The 23,110-nt window shown below is 36.9% G+C and overlaps 1 protein-coding gene across 2 annotated transcripts in view; it reads right to left on the bottom strand.

The window, feature by feature from the left end:
- PDE11A (phosphodiesterase 11A) overlaps window positions 1–23,110 on the bottom strand; it is a 412,306-nt gene that overhangs the window by 309,231 nt on the left and 79,965 nt on the right. The window contains exon 2 of one of the 2 annotated variants that reach the window (XM_030325285.1): window positions 18,099–18,249. In XM_030325285.1, the coding sequence (XP_030181145.1) occupies window positions 18,099–18,249 (151 nt within the window). Of the gene's footprint in view, window positions 1–18,098; window positions 18,258–23,110 lie in introns of both variants that reach the window. The other variant, XM_030325284.1, reaches the window with a different exon arrangement.

Here is a 23,110-nt window from a genome sequence, read left to right on the forward strand (position 1 = left end):
ATGTCACCTTTATCTCTTTAACAACTCATTGTTCATCATACATGAAGAACTGTGATTTCATTTTTATGATCTTCCATTTCCTACTGATTAGTTAGGTATACATTGTGGCATATTAAATATCATAATTTCTATAATTAACCCAACAGGTACTCTTTGCTCTGAGCTGTCCTCTATAAATAGTGAGAAGAGTCAATGCACTGTTTACAAAAAATGATAAGCCAGGCAGAAGGAGAGGAAAGCACATTAACGTCCCAATTCCACTATTAATTTCTTGCTAGATGGGACAGGCTGCAGTTACCTCATCTGTAACAAAAACTTTTTTAAGTTTATTTATTTACTTTTGAGACAGAGAGAGTGAGTAAGCAGGGGTAGGGCAGAGAGAGAAGGAGACAGAGAATCTCAAGCAGGTTCTGCACTGTCAGCACAGAGCCCAACGCAGGGCTGGAACCCATGAACCGTGAGACCATGACCTGAGCTCAACCAACTGAGCCACCCAGCAGCCCTCATCTGTGATAAAAAATTTAACAACTGTCTTACCTATCTCATAAGAATACTGACAGAACCATATGGGTTAAAGTCTCTGCAAATGTAAATTTTGATGTTATTATAACGATTGATGTTGCCAATAGCTTCTAAGATACCAAACGGAATGAAGTGGCATATATCTTATCAACTTCCAGTTGACTGTCTTGCTAAATATAGCACCAGACCACAGGTCTGTCTGTTGGATAAGCTCCCTGGCTTTAGTGCCCATAACAAGTTCAGTATAAACATTGTACATTGTTGAACCATGAAGAGCAGAGAGTATTTTTCCAAAGTATTTTTCTGGGAATAATTGTGAAGGATCATCTTCTATGTGAATGGCTGTGACCTTGTACTTCCAGCACAAATAGAACTATGTTTTCTATACTGGTCCTAGTGAAGATGTAATTTCAAGGAGAATGACTTATTACTCTGTGCATGGTAGGGGGAACAATAACCCTTGCTTAACCCAATGATCTGTGCATAATCTTCCCCCTGGCAACAATTTAAAGACATGAAAGGAAGAAGCAGTTTGGATTCCAGTTTTCATCTACTTAAGAAATCCATGCTGCAGACCAGAAGTTTGCCATAATTTACACAGTTTTGTTTTCAACTGGATGGGTCTTTAAAGCTAAAGCAACAGAAATTCCCATGGCAACAAACCACAAGTATCAGAATCAAATCTTGAAACAGTGGTCATTCTGGATCTAGAATAAAATGAATTTATTGCCGGTCTTAAAAAGACAATAATAATTCTATCACCCTGTCTCAGAGGTTAATAGAAGAGTAACAGCAAACTCCCATCAGGTCTCATGACTATCCAAATCATGAAAGCATCACGTCAAATTGCTAAACTGAGGCTTTAAAATAAATTTAGAGTCAAACACTGAAAAGGAGCAATGGACACTTAAAGGTTCATCCAAGGATTGTGATTCTCTGTCTTCACAACAGGAGAGAATAATTCACAGCTTATTTTCAAGCCTCATTCTGTGTTTGGAAATAGAAAGTTGGACAAAATGCCTTGAACAAATTTCAGTTACATTAAACCACAAGCACCATTTAGAGACCATGACAAACAAAATTGATGTCAGTATTAAAGGATTTGCAAAATTAATTAGAAATGCATTTTGGGGTGCCTGGGTGGCTCAGTCAGTTAAGCGTCCAACTTCGGCTCAGGTCTTGATCTTGTGGTTCTTGAGTTCAAGCCTTGTGTCGGATTCTGTGCTGACAGCTCAGAGCCTGGAGCCTGCTTCGGATTCTGTGTCCCCCAGCCCCCTCTCTCTATCTCTCTCTCTCTGCCCCTCCCCCACTCGTGTTCTGTCTCTCTCTCTCTCTCAAAAATAAACATAAAAAAAATTTTTTAAAGGTATACTTTTTTTTTTTTTTTTTTTTTTTAAGAGACAGAAAGAGGGGCACCTGGGTGGCTCAGTCAGTAAAGCGTATGACTTCGGCTCAGGTCATGATCTCGTGGCTTGTGAGTTCAAGCCCCATGTCGGGTTCTGTGCTGACAGCTTAGAGCCTGGAGCCTGTTTCAGATTCTGTGTCTCCCCCTCTCTCTGCCCACACCATGCTCATGCTCTGTCTCTGGCTGTCAATAATAAATAAGTGTTAAAAAAAATTAAAGAGACAGAAAGACAACTGATATGGACAGGTTTTTGGAAATGAAGTATACCAAATAGTCAAGCACTGAAAATGGAACTAAGACTTCCCAGAATGCCATGGTGGACATAATTACCCAGTGCTACAAACTAGGTGGCAGCTTTAAAGAAAAGGTATTGATTTCCCAGTCACTTATTATATGCCATAGACAGTAATTCTTCCAAAACACCAAACACTTTTCAGACAGACAAGCATGTTCCAGCTTTCTGATAGTGTCAATTAATTCTGAGGAATCATTTTAAATTCTCTCCAGTGAGAGACTTTTGTTATTGCATTTTAGTTTCATTTAAACCCCTTTTCAAGAACTGTGTCTAATAGACCTTCAGAGCATCTCTGGGCAGCTCTAACTTACATAACCTCATTTTTCAAAAGTGTTCATTACTTTCTCCCCCTCTTAACATGCTCTCACTCCAGCTCAGGGCCTCCCCGGGGGGAATTTGCTGCCTGCTTTGGTAATATAGTAGTGCCTACCTTTGAGACTTTTTCTCATTTCTAAATGGAGTGTGCAGAATATGAAGGGGGTGGGGACAATGCTCCTATTGTTGCTTATTGGCAATGGAATCAGAATCTGCCAGTGAAAATAGCCTACAATCATATCTAGCCAGGATATTATCCAGGGCACATGTGGGAGAAATAAAAGGAAATAATGGAAAATGACAAAAAGAAATGGCTTCATTTCTACTTCCAATACAGAAAGAAAAAAGAAAGGAAAAAATAAATATCCAAGTATATTTTAAAAATTAATACATTATTTAAAGTAAAAATTATGAAGTGTGCTACAGAGTCATCTTATATTCCATTTGAAATTCTGCAAGAATATAGTGTAGCTTCATTTAAACAGCATACTCCACAATTTTGCTAAACATTAAAAAAAAAAAACCCTCTCAACTAGAGATAATTCACTGGAACACCTCACTTTGCTGCTCAGTGAAATTGAACACTATTTGCAAATTCTCACTTGCAAAAAGCAAAAGAAAGCTATAGTCATACTTATCCTCACCTCTTTTTCATCCTGAGGAGGGAAAAAATACATTAAAAACCATAAATGTAAAATGTTTTACTTATCAGTGAAACAGCAAACTGGAGTAAAAGGAAAATATTAAAGTATCTACTTCATAGTTGTATGTGTACAAAGTCATCACTATTTTTTAATAATTCTCAACTCATTAGCCTGTTAGTGTTTTTATTTTTCTTCCAGACATAAAGCTTAAACTTGGTCACAGATATTTATGAAAGGCCAGAATGCCTCCAGCACTGTAATTTAGAAATCACGTTTTCCTCAGTCACACACTCTCCCTGAAATCTATTAAATATGTAGAATTTCACATTTATTTAACCACCTATACATGTACATCAAGTACAGCTCTATCTATGCATTCATGAGTCTCCAATGCAAGGATGCCGTAATACGAAAATAATAAGGGTCCTCCAAGCATTCCAATGTGCCATAAGAAGATGGACAGGCAGAGACAATGCCCACTTCTACTACTTACAAACCAAGTGATCCTGGACACATTATTAAAATCTCTCACATTTCATTTTCCCATCCATAAAATGAAGATGATAACCACTACCCACAGGATTGTTGGAGATTAAATGAGATAATGTATGCAAAGCACTAATCACAGAGTAGGCACTTAATAAATGGTTTTATTTCCTTGTTCTCTTTCTGAGGGAAAAAAAAAAACCAAACACTGAGAGATACTCCATGCTGTTTTGATGTCTAAAATGTGCTTTTCCTTTAGCTAAGATAATGTGAAATTATGTGCATGTGGAAGGGAACAGGTTTGATATGCCATTGAAGAAGAGACAGTTGCCCCATCAAGAATTCACCCTCCAAGGTAATCAGAAAGCCATACTCCAAATGTGTCTATTACACGTGCTCCAGAGAGCTTTACCTGCCATTAATAGCATGGTGCTTTGCCAATGTTAAAAATGGAATTTTACTGGTGAAATTAGAAATTAGCACAACATATATAAATATGGATGATAATTACTGAAATGAGTGGTATGCAGGATGTGTGTATTGGTAATAATATTCTAGAGACATCCCTCCAACTCTTTTATTAATAAGGTATAAAAATCTAGAAAATTCCAAACTTGTATTCATTGGGATGGACCCTGAGGCTATCCAGTCCTGCCATCCATCTGGTCAAAGGATTCTGGTTGCCTGATGTCCACCACAAAAGCAACTGGATTCTGCTTTTGAAACTTGCAAGTGGTGTTTTGATCACCTAAAATGAAGAGAACGTGGACTTCATAAAGCTTACTGAACAGTGTCTGAACTATGTGACCTGACTTGCCAATAAATTTTTTGTTTAAATAAATGTCTTGATATGCAGCAGAATTTCGTCTGAGATCTGCTTTCATTAAAACCAAGCAGCAAAGTTGCAAAGTTATTTGACAGTTAGTAGTCAACTCCAACTCCTACTTACTGCAAACTTTTTGGCAACTATTATGATGTACCTAGGTGCTATTATGAACAACCTAATAGTTGTGTGTGACCAAACAAACTTAGGCCAGTTTGCTTCATGCTAGCTTTTTTTTTCTAATTAAAAAAATATATTAACTTAGATAAATGGTTAATTAGTTTATTGTGGAATGCAAACACAGAATAAATCAAAGGAGTGGAAATAAAGTGAAATTAGAAATCAAAAGAAACTACTGGCACCTCATCAAGATAAAAAGCTTCTGCACAGCAAAGCAAACAACCAACAAAACTAAAAGGCAACCAATGGAATGGGAGAAGATATTTGCAAATGACATATCAGATAAAGGGTTAGTATCAAAAATCTATAAAGAACTGAGCAAACTCAACATCCAAAAAACAAATAATCCGGTGAAGAAATAAGCAAAAGACATGAACAGACATTTTTCCAAAGAAGACATCCAGATGGCTAACATACACCTGAAAATCAGGGAAATACAAATCAAAACCACAATGAGATACCCCCTCACACCTGTCAGAATGGCTAAAATTAATAACTCAGGAAACAACCGACGTTGGCAAGGATGTGGAGAAAGGGGAACACTTTTGCACTGTTGGTGGGAATGCAAACTGGTGCGGCTACTTGAAAACACTTCAGAGGTTCCTCAAAAAATTAAAAATTGAGCTACCCTATGACCCAGCAATTGCACTACTAGGTATTTACAAAATGCTGATAGGAAGGGGTACATGCAGCCCAATGTTTACAGCCACACTATCAACAACAGCCAAATTATGGAAAGAGCCTAAATGTCTATAGACTGACAAATGGAGAAAGAAGATGTGGTATATATACATACACACACATACATGGGAATATTACTTGGTGATGGCGATCAAAAAAGAATGAAATCTTGCCATTTGCAACAACGTGGATGGAACTAGAATGTATTATGCTAAGCAAAATAAGTCATTCAGAAAGACCATTACCATATTTCACTCATATGTGGAATTTAAGAAACAAAACAGATGAACATAGGGAAAGGGAAGGAAAAACAAGATAAAACAGAAAACGAGGCAAACCATAAGAGGCTTTTAAATACAGAGAACAAACTAAGGGTTGCTGGAGGGTGTTGGATGGGAGGATGGGCTAAATGGGTGATGGGCATTAAGGAGGGCACTTGGTAGGATGAGCACTGGGTGTTATAATGTAAGTGATTAATCACTAAATTCTACTCCTGAAACAATCATTACACTATATGTTAACTAACATGGATTTAAATACAATGAAAAAAAAAAAGAAATCAAAAGAATGTAATTTGTAAAAATTATAATGTCGAAGCTGGTAAAGTTTCAGTGAGTTGACATATGGCTATTGGCATCATAAAGTAACTCCATTTTCTGGAGAGAAAAATGGGTGAAATTTATCATGAACCTTAAAAATAAATGTTCTACCAATGACTACATTAAAAGATGCTCAACATCACTAGCTACCAGGATAAGGCAAATCAAAACCACAATGAAACACCACTTCATACCCACTAGGATGGCTCTAATCAAAAACACCAATAATAATAAGTACAGGCAAGGTTGTGGAGAAATTAGAACACTCATACATTGCTGGTGGAAATGTAAAATAGTGCATCCATTTTTGAAAACAGTCAGTTCCCCAAAAGGTTAAATATCAGAGTTGCCATGTGACCCAGCAATTCCACTCCTAGGTACATTATCCAAGAAAAATGAAAACTAGCATGCAAACGTTCACAGCAGTATTATTCATAATAGTTGAGAAGGAGAAACAAATGTCCGTCAACTCAGGAATGGATAAATAAAATGTCATATATCCATGTAACGGAATATTATTCAGTCACAAAAAGAAATGAAGTAGCACTGATATATGCTGCAACGTGGATAAATCTGAAAACGTTATGCTAAATGAAAGAAGCCTGTCACTGAGGACCACATATTGTATGATTCCTTTTTACAAATTGTCCAAAATAGGCAAATCCATAAAGCCAGGAAGTATATTGATAGTTGTCTAAGACAGAGAGCTGGGGGCAAATGAAAACGACTACTAATGGGTACAGGGTTTCTTTTGGAGTAATAAAAATTTTCACAAATTGAGTGTGGTGATGGTTATACATCTCTACAAGTATTGCATGCTTTAAATAAATTAATTGTATGGTATGGAATTATCCCACAATAAGGTTGTTGTAAAAAATTATTAATGTTCAAACTCCTTGACCCCGTAACCCTAAGCATCAGTTTGAACCATAGAAAATTACCAATATTTTTGGCCTACAAAACAGCAACTTGATATAGCTATCCTAAGATGGAGTCCAAGATTTATTTATAAAGAAGTTCATTAGCTGCAATTTTATTATAACATAATTTTGGAAACAATCTAAACATCGAGGGGGAAAAAAAGATTAAACTATTGTATAGGGGCACCTGGGTGGCTCAGTCAGTTAAGCGCCCGGCTACGGCTCAGATCATGATCTCACAGCCCATGAGTTCGAGCCCCGCATGGGGCTCTGTGCCGACAGTTCAGAGCCTGGAGCCTGCTTTGGATTCTGTGTTTCTCTCTCTCCCTCTCCCTCTCCCTCTCCCTCTCCCCTGCTGGTATTCTGTCTCACTCAAAAATAAATAAACATTAAAAAAAAGACATTTAAAAAAATTAAACTCTTGTACAATTACATGGTAGAACATAATGCAGACACATAAATTACCTTCTTAAAGAATTGTTTAAAGCATGATAAAATACCATTATACCCCATGATGCAAATTTGGAATTATATCTTTATTTATAGGCAAAAACAAGTAAATATAAGGAAATACACCAAGAATATTAACAGAATTATGTAAAAGTTAAGATTTTGGGTGATTTTAGTTTTCCCTTTATTTTTGTACTTTGAAAATTTTCTATGATAAGCTTGCATTACTCTTACAATTAGAAAATAATCTTTCATCAAGAAAGTAGGGATGGAAGGATCATACCTCAAGATCATAAAAGCCATATATGAATGACCCAACGCTAATATGCTCCTCAATGGGGAAAAACTGAGAGCTTTCCCCCTAAGGTCAGGAACAAGACAGGGATGTCCACTCTCGCCACTGTTATTCAACATCATATTGGAAGTCTTCGCCTCAGCAATCAGACAACACAAAGAAATAAAAGGCATCCAAATTGGCCAGGAGGAGATCAAACTTTCAGTCTTTGCAAATGACATGATACTTTATATGGAAAATCCAAAGGATTCCACCAAAAAACTGCCAGAACTGACCCATGAAGTCAGCAAAGTTGTAGGATATAAAATCAATGCACAGAAATCAGCTGCATTCCTATACACCAACAATGAAGTGACAGAAAGAGAAATCAAGGAATAGATCCAATTTACAGTACACCAAAAACCATAAAAAACCTAGGAATAAATCTAACCAAAGAGGTCAAAAATCTATACACTGAAAATTATAGAAAGCTTACAAAAGAAATTGAAGAAGACACACACAAAAAAAATGGAAAAGTATTCCATGCTCCTGGATAGGAAGAACAAAGATTGTTAAAATGTCAACACTACCCAAAGCAATCTACATATTCAATGCAATATCTATCAAAATAACAGCAGCATTCTTCACAGAGCTACAACAAACAATCCTAAAATTTGTATGGAACCAGAAAAGACCCCAAATAGCCAAAGCAATCTTGAAAAAGAAAACCAAAGCAGGAGGCATCACAATCCCAGACTTCAAGCTGTATTACAAAGCTGCAATCATCAAGACAGTATGGTATGGGGACAAAAACAGACACTCAGATCAATGGAACAGAATAGAGAATCCAGAAATGGACCCACAAACATATGGCCAATTAATCTTTGACAAAGCAGGAAAGAACATCCAATGGAATAAAGAGAATCTCTTCAGCAAATGGAGCTGGGAAAACCGGACAGTGACATGCAGAAGAATGAACCTGGACCACTTTCTTCCACCATACACAAAAATAAACTCAAAATGGATGAAAGACCTCAATGTAAGACAGGAAGCCATCAAAATCCCCGAGGAGAAAGCAGGCAAAAACCTCCTTGACCTTGGCCGCAGCAACTTCTTACTCAACACGTCTCCAGAGGAAAGGGAAACAAAAGCAAAGATGAACTACTGGGACTTCATCAAAATAAAAAGCTTCTGCACAGCAAAGGAAACAATCAGCAAAACTAAAAGGCAGCCGACAGAATGGGAGAAGATATTTGCAAACAACAGATCAGATAAAGGGTTACTATCCAAAATCTATAAAGAACTGAGCAAACTCAACACCCAAAAACCAAATCATCCAGTGAAGAAATGGGCAAAAGACATGAATAGACACTTCTCCAAAGAAGACATCCAGATGGCCAACCGACACATGAAAAAATGCTCAACTTCACTCATCATCAGGGAAATACAAATCAAAACCACAATGAGATACCCCCTCACACCTGTCAGAATGGCTAACATTAACAACTCAGGCGACAACAGATGTTGGCAAGGATGCAGAGAAAGAGGATGTCTTTTGCATTGTTCGTAGGAATGCAAGCTGGTGCAGCCACTCTGGAAAACAGTATGAAGGTTCCTCAAAAAACTAAAAATAGAACTACCCTACAACCCAGCAATTGCACTACTAGGTATTTATCCAAGGGATACAGATTTGCTGTTTCGAAGAGGCATATGCACCCCAATGTTTATAGCAGCACTACCAACAATAGCCAAAGTATGGAAAGAGCCCAAATGTCCATCAATGGATGAATGGATAAAGAAGATGTGGTATATATATACAATGGAGTATTACTCAGCAATCAAAAAGAATGAAATCTTGCCATTTGCAACCATGTGGATGGAACTAAGCGAAATTAGTCAGTCAGAGAAAGACAAAAATCATATGACTTCCCTCATATGAGGACTTTAAGAGACATAACAGATGAACATAAGGGAAGGGAATCAAAAATAATATAAAAACAGGGAGGAGGACAAAACATAAGAGACTCTTAAATATGGAGAACAGAGAGTTACTAGAGGGGTTGTGGGAGGGGGGATGGGCTAAATGGGTAAGGGGCATTAAGAAATCCACTCCTGAAATCATTATTGCACTATATGCTAACTTGGATGTAAATTTTAAAAAACAAATAAAATGGTGAAAAAAATAAATAAAAATAAAAATTTTTTACTTTAAAAAAATGAAAAGAATCTTTCATAAAAAAAAAGGAAAATAAAACAAGAAAGACCAAGATGCTTAATGTACTTGGAATTCAACTAAATTTCACTTTTACTCAAAAAAGAATTTAAGTTTTCAAAATTCCAATTCAAGTATTTCAGCCTTAAGGTGAAAAGAAGAAACCTTGCTGTTTTATTCAGACAATAACACTAGAATAGTTATTCAAAGAAGACAGTTATCTGTCTTAATTTGAAATCTTCACTGAACAAGAATCCACAACACCCTGTTCTTGTTCTTTAGTAATCATTCTTCCTGCCACCAAGTGCTTATTTATTTCTGATCTGTGATTGCGTATCATTCTCCCTTGTCCAAGCCATGTATAAATCAGAGATAGAGTTTATAAGACAGTTTTCTGTCATTTTCCACTTTTATAAGTGGCTTGACTAGTAAGAGTATTTCATGTCCTGCCAGCTAGTAGAAGCCATGGATGTACTGGTCCCTGAAAATCAAAATGCACTAAACTCCTCTCACCCCTGACCTTTCCCTCCCAGATGCCCCTAGAGTCTTGTCCGTCCAGCCCTATATATCTCTAGCCTGGTGGGGTCAGATTTAAGGTCGTCAAGTCTCTTAATGTCCCCAGTTCAGGTGATGGTAGATTGATAACAAGATTACAGCCTGATACTCATGAGCAGATGCATCACAATGATACTTGAGGTGAGCACAATAAAAAGACAATGGTGTCTTGTACTTCAAGGTTAGCACCTAAGGCAGCCTAGAGGAACTCACACCTTATGTGAACACCTGGAGTTCAGAGGAAAAAAGATAGATTCAATTGAAGAGTCCATCACAATTTATCATAGTTATTTGAGAAGGAGCTTTGGATGAAATCTTGGTCTCTACTAAAAGCCATTATTTTATCATAAGCCCTTGTGATATGTAAGCCCTTACTCATGTAAGCCCTTACTTACTCATGTAAGCCCTTGTGATATGTAGCCCTTACTCATGTAAGTAAAAGGTACAGGAAAAAATTGTTGAATTATCTAAATCATAAAAATTATACATCTAATCACTACTTAAAGCTACATTATATACCTACATATATATTTCGCTTATTGTCTGTCTCTACCACAAGAATTAAGCTCGGAGAGAGAAGAAATCTTTGTCCGTCTTATTCATCAGTTTAACCCCAGTACTGGGAACAGTGCCTCAAACATAGTAGTGTTCTACTAAGTAGAAACTCAGTAAGTTGCGAATGAGTGAATAGTTCCTCCACATGGTGAACACTATTCAGCTGGTAAGAATAATGTTTGGATCAATGATCACTCAAAATTCTCTCCATTCTGCATTGGAGATGCAGTGATAGCCCTCTGAATTATCTAGTTCATTTATTTTGTGTCCCTGCTATTTCATGTTCCTGATAAATGCAAACTACCTTACAATGTTTTGCAAAGTATATGGAAAGACATAGAAGGATGTCACATCCAAGCACGTACCATTTCCTTGGTAACTCTCAGAAATTGAGAAACCAAGAAAGTAAGAAATTACAAATGCTGGGATTATCTGAAGACATCAGAATTTTTGCAAGAGGCTTATAAATTTGCAAGCATGTCAAGCATTATTTGCATCTGAAATGCAAAATGCACCATGTAGTCACTGTCCTTCATTTTGTCAATTGTTGTATTACTAATTTTTTTTTTTACTTCCTGATAATCTGATCACTGCATATTCTCTAAATTAATTGTTAGTCAAAATCCAACTGCAATCATTGAGGACATCTGAAAAAATGTTAAACTATAAAATATTAGGAACCACTATTAAGGACAAACGATAATCACTTTTGGAGTAGTGCCTACTTAAATCAGAGATGTCAGAATAGGACTTAAATCTCAGAAAAGTATTAAGAAGATGAGACCTTTTGCAATTAGATATGAATATAAGTAAAGCACAAGGCCAAATCCGGAATAGAGTGACCATTTTCTATTGAATGCGAACCCCTAAGCAGGTCCCTGACAGGTAGACCTGACTTCTTACCCCAAAGTTAGACTGCCTATGCAAGAGGCAGAGAATAGAGCCAGAAGTCCACAACAATATTTCTCCAACCGAAAAAATTCCCTGAAGTTTAACCTGAGTTCTGACAAGGACTGTGTTGGTAATGGTTTTCATGCATATCTTGCTTGTTTCTGAAACTCTCAGTCAGATATAGTCCAGGGAACACTTAGAACATGAACAAATGAGTCTCTGAAGCTCTGGTAGTTTCACAGTGATCATATGGGACCTGGGTAATAGCTGTTAAAAGGCAAATAGTGCAATGACTAGGCAGTTGAAATGTAGATAAAGTATTGCAATCAACAAATTATGAGATTTAATCTAAATTTTTCTAGGACTGAAATCTTATTGATCAAATATAACTTGAAATCATGAGCCATCTGCCAGGAATTCTAAAATCTTTTTGCTAGGCACTGATTTTTAACTATAATTTTATTGCAACAGGTTTGAAAATCTAACTTAACTGGAGTGGAATATAGGTAGAAAAGGGGCAAAATGAGGTAAGAACACAAAGGCCACTTCTTATAATTAGTTAATTCACTGTTTGTTTAGCATTTGAGTGTCCAAAAGACAATAGAACATTAATAGAAAACACATAAACCTGCCTGGCAGAATTGCAATACCACTAGCCATGTATACCAGGAGATTTTTAAAAAAAATGTTAACTTTTTGAAAAGTACCTTTGTGTAGAAACTAACTCTTCGGAAGACGACAGAAAAAATCTGTCCATCTTGCTTCCATTAAGTCGATTTTATTAAACTCACTAGTTGTTTGGGGATTAGCTATTATGGCAGAACTAAAGCTTGCGGCCATGTCTACGGACTTCCAAAAAAAATCAATTTTATGCCAGTCAAATTCCATGCAAGTCACACATCTGTGAGCTGCATTCATTCTTCTGGGACCCCCAGTTTGTCACTCCTATCAGCACAATGTATTCAACATCCCTCTTACTACACTGAACTGTAATACCTTTTGCACCCTTGACATCGCACCATGATCTTAAACATTAGCCTTTGCACAATCAAGAATAGCTAAAAAATGTAAAGCCAAGAGCTTATCAAATCCTTCCCATTATTTGGCTGTGAGGCTCAAGCCTGTTGCAAGTAACAAAGCTCCAGCTTCTGCAAGTCTTTTTTTTTTTAATTTTTTTTAATTTTTTTTTCCAACGTTTATTTATTTTTTTTGGGACAGAGAGAGACAGAGCATGAACGGGGGAGGGGCAGACAGAGAGGGAGACACAGAATCGGAAACAGGCTCCAGGCTCTGAGCCATCAGCCCAGAGCCTGACGCGGGGCTCGAACTCACGGACCGCGAGATCGTGACCTGGCTGAAGTCGGACGCTTAACCGACTGCGCCACCCAGGCGCCCCATCTGCAAGTCTTATTAGCATCATCTGTGCACCATCCTCAACACCAATTGGCAGGGCAGCATCACCCATAACGGATTCCTGGAATGTGGCCAGTCCCAGCAGCCAAGTTCAGTTGGCTGCATCCCAGTTCTGCAGGGTGTCTGAACATGCTGGCACAAAGCAGAGCAGTAGGGTAGCTGAACACTCTGAATCATGAGTTGGAGAGAGGTGACCATACGCTGAAGAAAACCTGTAGAGATTAGCCAAAGAACTTCAAGCCACAACTGCTTATATGTCAGCTGTTGGGAAGTAAATGCAATGGACATATTCTTTATGCAACATTGCAGTAAGAATGGCTCCTTTGGGGACCAGGTATAGGCAAGCTGGGAAGGACAGAGAAGAGCCCATGTTCATTTTCATACCCCAGGTTTCATCTGGCCTGCCCTTACATCTTGATAGATCACCAATGTTTGCTCCCATCCAACTGTCATTATTTTATTCTGCAAAATAATGCCTCTCTTTACTCACCCAAGACTAACAAAGTGATAAATTAATTGGATGCAAAGAGTGTAGTCATACCATTTAAATCAGCTGGCTTATACACATCACTGAAAAACAGGGACATTTGCTAGAAACCCATGAAGTGAACCAAGAAATTCCAATCCTCTCATTTGTATGATCTGCCTTTGTGTGCACTTCCAACGTGAATTACCAAACTAGTAATTTGTCAGTATGTAATTTAAATTATTAATATGTTCTTATGGTAGACTATTATTTCACTTAAACTCTAACCACTGCTGATAAAATTATTGCTAATTATGCAAGCACTTTAAAGAGTATGATGATTTTAAAGTCATTGAAAGGGAAGTTTTTAGGCAGAGTCTGGATGACCACCTGTCAGGTAAAGATTCCTGAGGATGAGGGCAAGGTTGGTGGGAAATGATCTTGATGACCTTCCCAGCCTTTTCCATGAATATGATACAGCACAGCCATTGAAATACAGGCATAGAATTTTCAAGAGACACAATAAGATCCTCTGCACAATTATGTTAGATACATAAATAGTCCAGAAATGAATATACCACATTTAATTTTCAATTTATCCCAGGCAAATAATTTACTGATTCTCATATCGCAAAATGTTTGGAATTACACCAAACACAACACAACTGATAGTCTCCAGGAGTTGACATTTTAAGAAATCAGGAGATACAAATCATATTAGGCTAAATATGCACCAAATTTACCACCACCCATATGAACAATGACATAGCAGTTATGTGTATAAATAAAATAACAAATAGATTCAAATTGTTTGTTTGGCTTTGAAATAGATGACGAGATTTCATGAAGTTCATTTGCTGTAAGTGCTACCTTAAGCGCTTTACACCAATAATCTATTTTACCCTTCACAACAACGCTATTATGGAGGTTCTGAGTCCAAGAAAAATAGAGCAACTTGCTGAAGGTCACTCAGCTAATAAGCAGCAGGGCAAAGACTTGAACCTGCCTCAAATGCTATCGTATCAGGAGCCCCCTACCCAGCACTGAGCACTGGGCTTCCTTGTTTCCTTACTTGCAGGCAATACTGAAACTAAGTTTATACCGGTGAATATGGGAGGAGGTTGTCTGAAGCCTGCCTAACAGACCAAAGAAAACTAATTTGAGTTTTAAAATGTGAATTGCACAAAGTTGGCAGGGCTCTGCAAGAAAAGGTATATGCATGCTACTACTATTATAAATAGGTTCAATATTCCTGAAAGCTATCTGTATCTTGGAATGAGAGCTATAAAACTTTTCTTGCCCTTTGACTCAGTAACTTCAGTCTTTGGAATATACCCCAAGGAAATAACACAGAAGAAAAAGGTAATTTGTTCAAGATGCTCATTCAGGAGCTATTTGAATTAGTGAAAAACCAGAAACAACCCAAATTTCCAGTAATGGGACAATGATTAAGCAAACTATGCTATGTAGAAAAAGAAAAAAAAACCTCATAATCCCTAAAAATGGCAAATATAGACTACATTCACATGTGGACATATATGTAAGAAATAATTCTACATTAAAAAGTAGACTACAAATTAGTAGAAGCATTGTCTTGTGCCAAGACTTTTTTTTTTAATTGTGCCAAGTAAAATACTATGTGCATTGACAATCCCACAAGACAAATGTGAATTTATAAAGAAGTAGATCCTTCATTTCATTGTTGTAACTCCAAGAGTGGAACTGGCATATAGGCTATCCATAATAAAAACTTCTAGACAATTTATATGGAACTAAATTTTTAACTGAGACCAGACTGTATCTCACATGTATTAATGTGTTGTCAGTAAGAGCTAATTTTTTTTATGAGGGCTTACTATGTGCTGAGCACTCTTCCAAGTTCTATCCCTGTATTCTCTCCCTCTATAATATATATATATATATATATATATATATATATATATATAGTTCTATCCCTATAATCCCTCTATAGCCTCATGAGATAAGTATTATTATTATCATCTCTCTTCCTAGAGGAGGAAATTGGAGCACAGAAAAGCAAAACAACTTGCCCAAGGTTACACAGGCTATGGCGGAGTTGGAGTTTCAACCAGGGTAGGCTGTTGCCCGGCCTATCTGCAGCCATTATGCCACAATGTCTTCTCTTATTTGAAAAGAAGTATCTAGATCTTGTTCTTTCCCATTAATCACTTATAGATTTTTTCTGCTTTTTTCATGTATAGAATCCTTGTAGGAAAGAACAATATCCAGACACACAAGTTGAGATAAAATATTCTTCATCTAGGGTCACCTGTATGAACATAATTAACTCGCTCAAACTGGTAAGACTTCTTCCAAGAAGTAAGACTAGAGTAGGGTTTTTAGCTTTAACTTTTGTAATTTTTTTTAATGTAGGGTTTTTAAATCAGGTGAGGGAATTATAGAGACTAAAAAATAAAATGCTATTCTGGACACATAGGAAAATTGCAAAGGATAAAAACCTAACACATGGAGCAAATGTAATATTCAGTTGAGGTTGAATCTAAGAGATAAGTTGCCTGGGAATAAGTGACAAATACAGAAGAACATTTAAAGTTCTTGGAAAAATGATAATTTAGAAATAAGAATTTATGTTTTATATTTACCTAGTTTCTTATATTACAAAGTATTTGTTACTTACGATCTTAATTGAATTCTCATGCTGTAAATGGTGAATAGTATAGTTGACAGAGGAGAGAACTGAGAGTCAAAGATTAAGTGTGGGGCTGGAACTCCATCCCAGCCCTCATTCTCAGTAGAGCTAAACGCGGATGCTCTTCAAGACAAAGCCCTGGGCAGACCTTCCCTCTAAATCATTCAGAGCTCATGAAGCCTTAGGCCGTAAGTATAAATCCACTGAGAGAAGTCCAGAAAACAAATCTGACAGAAGTGCAATCAGAGATGAGAATGAAATATACAAAAGGATCCTTTCAAGTGAAGGAGGCAGAGTGAAGGCAGGAATACCATCCATAAGCTAAACCGTTTGGGAGATGTCGTGGGCAGGTAGTGGGATGTTTGAAAAAACACAAAACTCTAATCCTTTTGTCTGAATCCTTATAAGAGCCACATGATTATAAGATTCTGTCACCGTTCGTGCAAATGCACAAAGTAACATTTTTGCTTTATCTGTACATTCCATGGAAACATTTGCTTAGTGAATGAGGTAGGCTACATTTTATATATCCCTAAATGCCCTCACCTTCTCACCTGACTCTGTCTTATGAAAACCTATGCTTTCTTGAGAGGTCAGATCAAATGCCACCTCTTCCAGAAGTATGTTATAGATCATCTTACTGATAATCTTGCTTTCTGCCTTGTTCAGCTCCAGGATGGCATTACATATTTGGGATTTATCTTTGTGCTTCCTACAGTCCCAACACAAGTGCCCCCACACTGTAGTTTTTCACTGAATCAGTAGGAAATTATCTGAGGTCCTATCATACTCTCAGGGTTTATAAACCTTTTCTGGGATATGGGTTATTCAAATTCAACTACAGATATGACCTCAGTAAAGGACTCTCTTCACTTAAAAATCTTGTCTCCTTATAATCATATTTTATGCTGGCCTTTTATACCAGAACATTTGCATTAATGTAATGCATTACTAATTAGTACTAGCAAATAGCAACTTCCCATCTTGAAGGCTAAATTATATAAAGTGTCTTTGTAATCAAATACATGTATGGCAGTCATCAAACTTAAACTAATTTGAAGTTTGCTTTTACCACAAATATTATAAATATTCCACCAGATTCTATTCAATACGAAGGTAATAAGAGCTTCAAAACCAGAAAGAACTTCAGCTTTTTGAAGAGTCTCCTTTTTAATATGAGCTGGTGAATAAGCTACTGGTGAAAAACTTAAAAATTTCAGAACAAAAATACATTACTTCTACCAAAGTCAACTGCTCTTCAGGGACAAAAATAATGTTCTTTTTATTAGCAATTTGGAATAACAATTAAATAACATTCATTTTATTGAGATTTTTATATAAGAACTGAGAAAACAATTCTTCGCAGTAGTTATGAAAACACAAGAGGAAGTGCTGAGTTTCCAAAACACAGTTTTGTTTCCCATCATCCCTATCTTCCCTTGGGTCATATGTGGTGGCAGTGTGACCCTCAATTAAAAAAGCTTACGTGTAAGTAAGGTAAAGACCAGGGAAGGATACTACTGAAGCTTGCAATGCTTCACATTCTATGTACCACATTCCATGTACCATATTCTATGAAATATTCAAAACGTCTGCTACATTTTGTAGAACACAAGAAAAGTTCTTTGATCCATGAATGGGTTAATCCAACAGCTATTCATGCAAGTCCTGTCCTTTTCAGGGAGAAGAGCAATCGATGATCAAGAAGGAGAGTACAAGTCACAAAAGCATGAAAACTTACTTTTTCATCATCTTCTGTAAATGGAGCACCTTCAGGAATCTTATTTATCGCCTGGGCCACACCAATAATCTCACCATCACTGCTTCGGATAGGCATGCACAAGAGTGATTTTGTCTTGTATCCAGTTAGTTTATCAATTTCATCATTGAATCTTCGATCCTAAAATAAGACAGAGAAGGCATTAAATGCATGTGCATTGTTATCAGGAAGAAAGGGAGAGAAGTATATTTCTGTGTATGATATTTTATCACTAGGAACTTTACCCAATGAATTTTTAATAACAATACCAGATTCAATTTCATGCTGAAGTCACCAAAAGAACATAAATGAAAATAAATCACGGCCGTAGTTGTTAACCATGGTAAATGAAGAAAGAAGCTTTAAACCTGACTACAACAACATCTCAAAGTTGGTGAAGGGGCAAGTGTTTTTAATGGAACTCTATACTGTGGTATTTATTAAAATATTTTATTTAACATAGACAACGGATTATGAAGTATCATATAAGAAAAATACATAATAAATATATATTAGCCACTTTGAAAAATATGCAGAAAAGCACCACTTTACTTCTGGTCAAAATGTCCTATGAAAAAAGAACCTATGAGCCCATAATGATACTTTTAAAATATTAAAACAAACGAACAAAAAAAACAGGCTTCTTTATAGCATGTCAGCTTAAAAAATGTAGAAGTAGGGGCACTTGGGCAGCTCAGTCAGTTGAGCATCTGACTCTTGTTTTCAGCTCAGGTCATGATCCCAGGGTCTAGGGATCAAGCCCTGTGTCAGGCTCTCTCTTTCTCCCTCTGCCCCTCTCTCCTGCTTGTGTTCTCTCGCTCTCTACCAAAAAAAAAATAATAATATGTGTGTGTGTGTGTGTGTGTGTGTGCGTGCGCGCACGCGCGTGCATGCGTGTAGAAGGAGTGGTAAATTATATGATATCTATTTTGCAACTACCAATATAATAACATATACAAGGATCACCAACAGATGTTAATACCACCAGGTAAAAGGTTGTTGTTAAACAGAATATTCACATAGTCTCAGACTGCCACCCCAAAGATTCCCTATTAAATTCAAAGAGAAAAAGATATCTTTATCATGAAAATGTCTAGTGGAGATCACCTTAAACAAGCAAGCAAACTTAGCATTACCACTAATGAGACAAAATAATATCATGTGCCTCCTGATGGGATGCAATGTGATGAGGACACAATGTCATCAAAAACATGTTGTGTTCTTGTCAAATGTGTAACATAAATCTGATCATTCAGGAAAAAGTAAAATTTTTAAAAATGCAGATTATTGGTCATTCTATCAGAAGCCTGACCTGAACCCTTCAAAAATGTCAATATCGTGAGAGACAAAAAATTTTTAAATAAAAATAAATAGGGCCATGGGAGCTGTACTGGTTTAAAGAAGACTTAAGAAACTCAAAATCTAATGTGCGATCCTTCGCTGAAAATTGTTATACGGGGCGCCTGGGTGGCGCAGTCGGTTAAGCGTCCGACTTCAGCCAGGTCACGATCTCGCGGTCCGTGGGTTCGAGCCCCGCGTCAGGCTCTGGGCTGATGGCTCAGAGCCTGGAGCCTGTTTCCGATTCTGTGTCTCCCTCTCTCTCTGCCCCTCCCCTGTTCATGCTCTGTCTCTCTCTGTCCCAAAAATAAATAAACGTTGAAAAAAAAACAAAAAAAAAAAAAAAAGAAAATTGTTATGCAATTTTTAAGGGGGATGACAGAGAAAGTTGAACATGGACATTATATTAGGTAATATCATTCTATTAACATAAACTTTCATAGGTGTGATAGTGGTTATTTTAATTTTGTAGGAGAATGTTCTTTTTTTTAATGTTTATTTATTTTTGAGAGACAGAGGACTAATGGGGAAGGAGCAGAGAGAGAGGGAGACACAGAATCTGAAGCAGGCTCCAGGCTCTGAGCCGTCAGCACAGAGCCTGATGCAGGGCTCGAACTCATGAGCCATGAGATCATGACCCGAGCCAAGTAGGACTCTCAACCAACTGAGCCACCCAGGCACCCTGAGAATATTCTTTTATTAGGATATACATACTACAGTATTTGGGTGTGAAATGTCATAACACCTTCAACCTACTTTCAATGATAAGAAAGACAGAGAAGGAAGGAAGGAAGGAAGGAAGGAAGGAAGGAAGGAAGGAAGAAGGAAGGAAGGAAGGAAGGAAGGAAGGAAGGAAGGAAGGAAGGAAGGAAGGGAGGGAGGAGAGAGAGAGAGAGAGAGAGAGAGAAAAGAGACTGGCTCCTGAAAAGGTAACAGGGACTAAAAATGTTCCAAGGAAGATGATAAACTAGATCCAGGCTCAATGCTTCAAGCAAGGGCCTGAGTGAAATGAAGCTTCTCCCAATTACCTCAATATTCTTTCTTAAAAGAGGCTTAAAATACAAAAAAGCCCTGCTGTCTACCACCATCTAGAGCTATGAATTTCACCTGCCTAAGAGCCAAGGGAGACTAGCTGTGGACAGGGTGATAGCCTCAAGACCAAACATTGTTAGCTTTCTGATGAGGTCTGTGTTATCTTCAGTATCACAAGGACAGAGCCTTTAAAATCCATAATAAGGCCTGGTTCTGGTCTGGGACTCATGTAGGCTAACCTAAACCCTTAGGAAAGAAAGAGCCCTGAAAGAGAGAGGGAAATCAAAACCCAAACAAAATCAAATCACCTGCTCAAAATGAGCCTGCAACCAAACTTTCAGAAAAACACTAAATTTGTATTAATTTTTTTTTTAATTCACCAAGATTACGACCCAGCAATGGCACTACTAGGTATTTATCTAAAGGGTACAAAAAAGCTGATTTGAAGGTGCACATCACCCCAGTGTTTATAGCAATACTATCAACAACAGCCAAACTATGAAAAGAGCCCAAATGAATTAAGAATGAATAAAGAAGATGTTGTATATATATACAAGGGAATATAACTCAGTGAACGAAAAGAATGAAATCTTGCAATCTGTAACAACTTGGATGCAACTAGAGTGTATTATGCTAAGTGAAATACATCAGTCAGAGAAAGACAAATATATGATTTTACTCATATATGAAATTTAAGAAACACAACAGATGAAACATAGGGGAAGTGAAGGGAAAATAATATAAAAACAGATAGGGAGGAAAAACCATAAGAAACCCTTAAATACAGAGAACAAACTGAGGGTTGCTTAGAGGGGTAGTGGGTGGGGGGATGGGCTAAATGGGTGGTGGGCATTTGTTGGGATGAGCACTGGGTGTTGTATGTAAGTGATGAATCACTGAAACCAACACTACACTTGAATTTAAATAAATAAACTTAAAAATAAATAAATAAATAAATTAATTAATTAATTAAAATAAAAAATTCACCAAGGACCCATTTCGTGTCAAGCTGTGAGCTAGGAGATACAGCAGAAAGCAAAAGAGGCACCATCCCTGCCTTCACAGAACTTGTAACGTAATGTAATGCAGGTGAGGTGAGGCAGATGACATTTAAATGTATCACCATATACTGTAGTAAGTAATACTAGGAAAAGAGCAGAATGCCATGAGAAAGACTTAATAGGAGGGACCTATTTCTATGGGGATCAAGAAAGGTCTACCTGAAACCAGGACAAGTAACCTGTGGCTTGCATCAGGAGTAAGAGTTAGCCAGTCAAAGAAAACTGGAAAGAACTTAACAGGAAGCTAGAACAAGGCATGTGAAAAGTCCTGACGCAGGAAAATGCTTAGTAAGTTCCCCAAACTCCAAGGTCAGTGTGGCAAAAGCACAGGGAGCCCCAAAGAGAAAGGAGGAGGAAGGCAGGGGTCAGATGGTGCCAAGTCTTACAGGCTTGGAAAGAAGTTATTACATTAACCCTAAACGCAGTGGAATATGATTGAAGATCTTGAAGCAGAAGGATATGACTCATTATCCAGCACTTAGCATTCACTGAAATCATCTTATTAGTTTACTTGTTTTCCGTCCAGTAGTACATAAGATCTAAGACAGCAGACATTTGGACTCTCCTATTGACTGCTTCATACTGGCATATTGTAGGTGATCCATAATTGTTTTTTTGAGTGATCAGATTATTTTTTTAAGATTCCTAAATAAATAAATAAATAAATAAATAAATAAATAAATAAATAAATAAAAGATTGTAATGCAACTATGTAAAACAGAAAAGTTAGAAAGGCCCTAAGGGCCCATATTTTACTCCTTCACATATGTTTAGAGATACTTTTGCACAAGTACAGAAGAGAGATATACAAATGTAGACTATCGGATCAATTATGAAAAAAAAATTAAAAACCATTTCAATATCGGTCAATAGAAAAATAAACAAATTATGATCTCTTGTTCTGATAACATACTGTACAACAATTTTAATGAATAAACTAAAGCCACTTGTATTAACATAAACAAATATCAAAAACGTTAAGTAAAACAAATAACCTATAATCTGATATCATCTATACAATACTACTAATATTTAAAAACAATACTAAACACTATGTATGAATCCAAATACGTATCAAAAGTATAAAGCATAATGGGAATAATAAACTCTAAATTTATGTAAGTGGTTACCTCTGGGGAGGAAGGGAGGAAATGGCATCAGGGAGAGGTATGGAGGAAGCTTCAACTCTACCAATAGGTTTCTTTCTTTAAAAAAACAAACAAACAAAACTGTGAAGCAAAATAGTACAATGTTAAGATTTTATAAACCTTAAGGGCATATTTACATCTAAATGTTTGAAGTATTTTATAATAAAAAGTTTAAAACCATTTTTTTAAAAAATTAAGAACTTTGTGCAAGATGATACAGGATTGGAATATGATAAACCAATTAGGAAATTTCAATGATTGAGGCAAGGTAAGAGGATGGTCTGGGTTGACAGAAAGGCAATGAAGGTAAGACAGATATGCTGGAAGTTGAATCTACAGTACTTCCTGATGGATTGGTTGAGGATGGGGGACTAGAGAAAGAAGAGTATGGGTGGCTCAGTCAGTTAAACGTCTG

This window comes from Lynx canadensis, chromosome C1, assembly GCF_007474595.2.
Source record: "Lynx canadensis isolate LIC74 chromosome C1, mLynCan4.pri.v2, whole genome shotgun sequence".
Lineage (NCBI taxonomy): Eukaryota > Metazoa > Chordata > Mammalia > Carnivora > Felidae > Lynx > Lynx canadensis.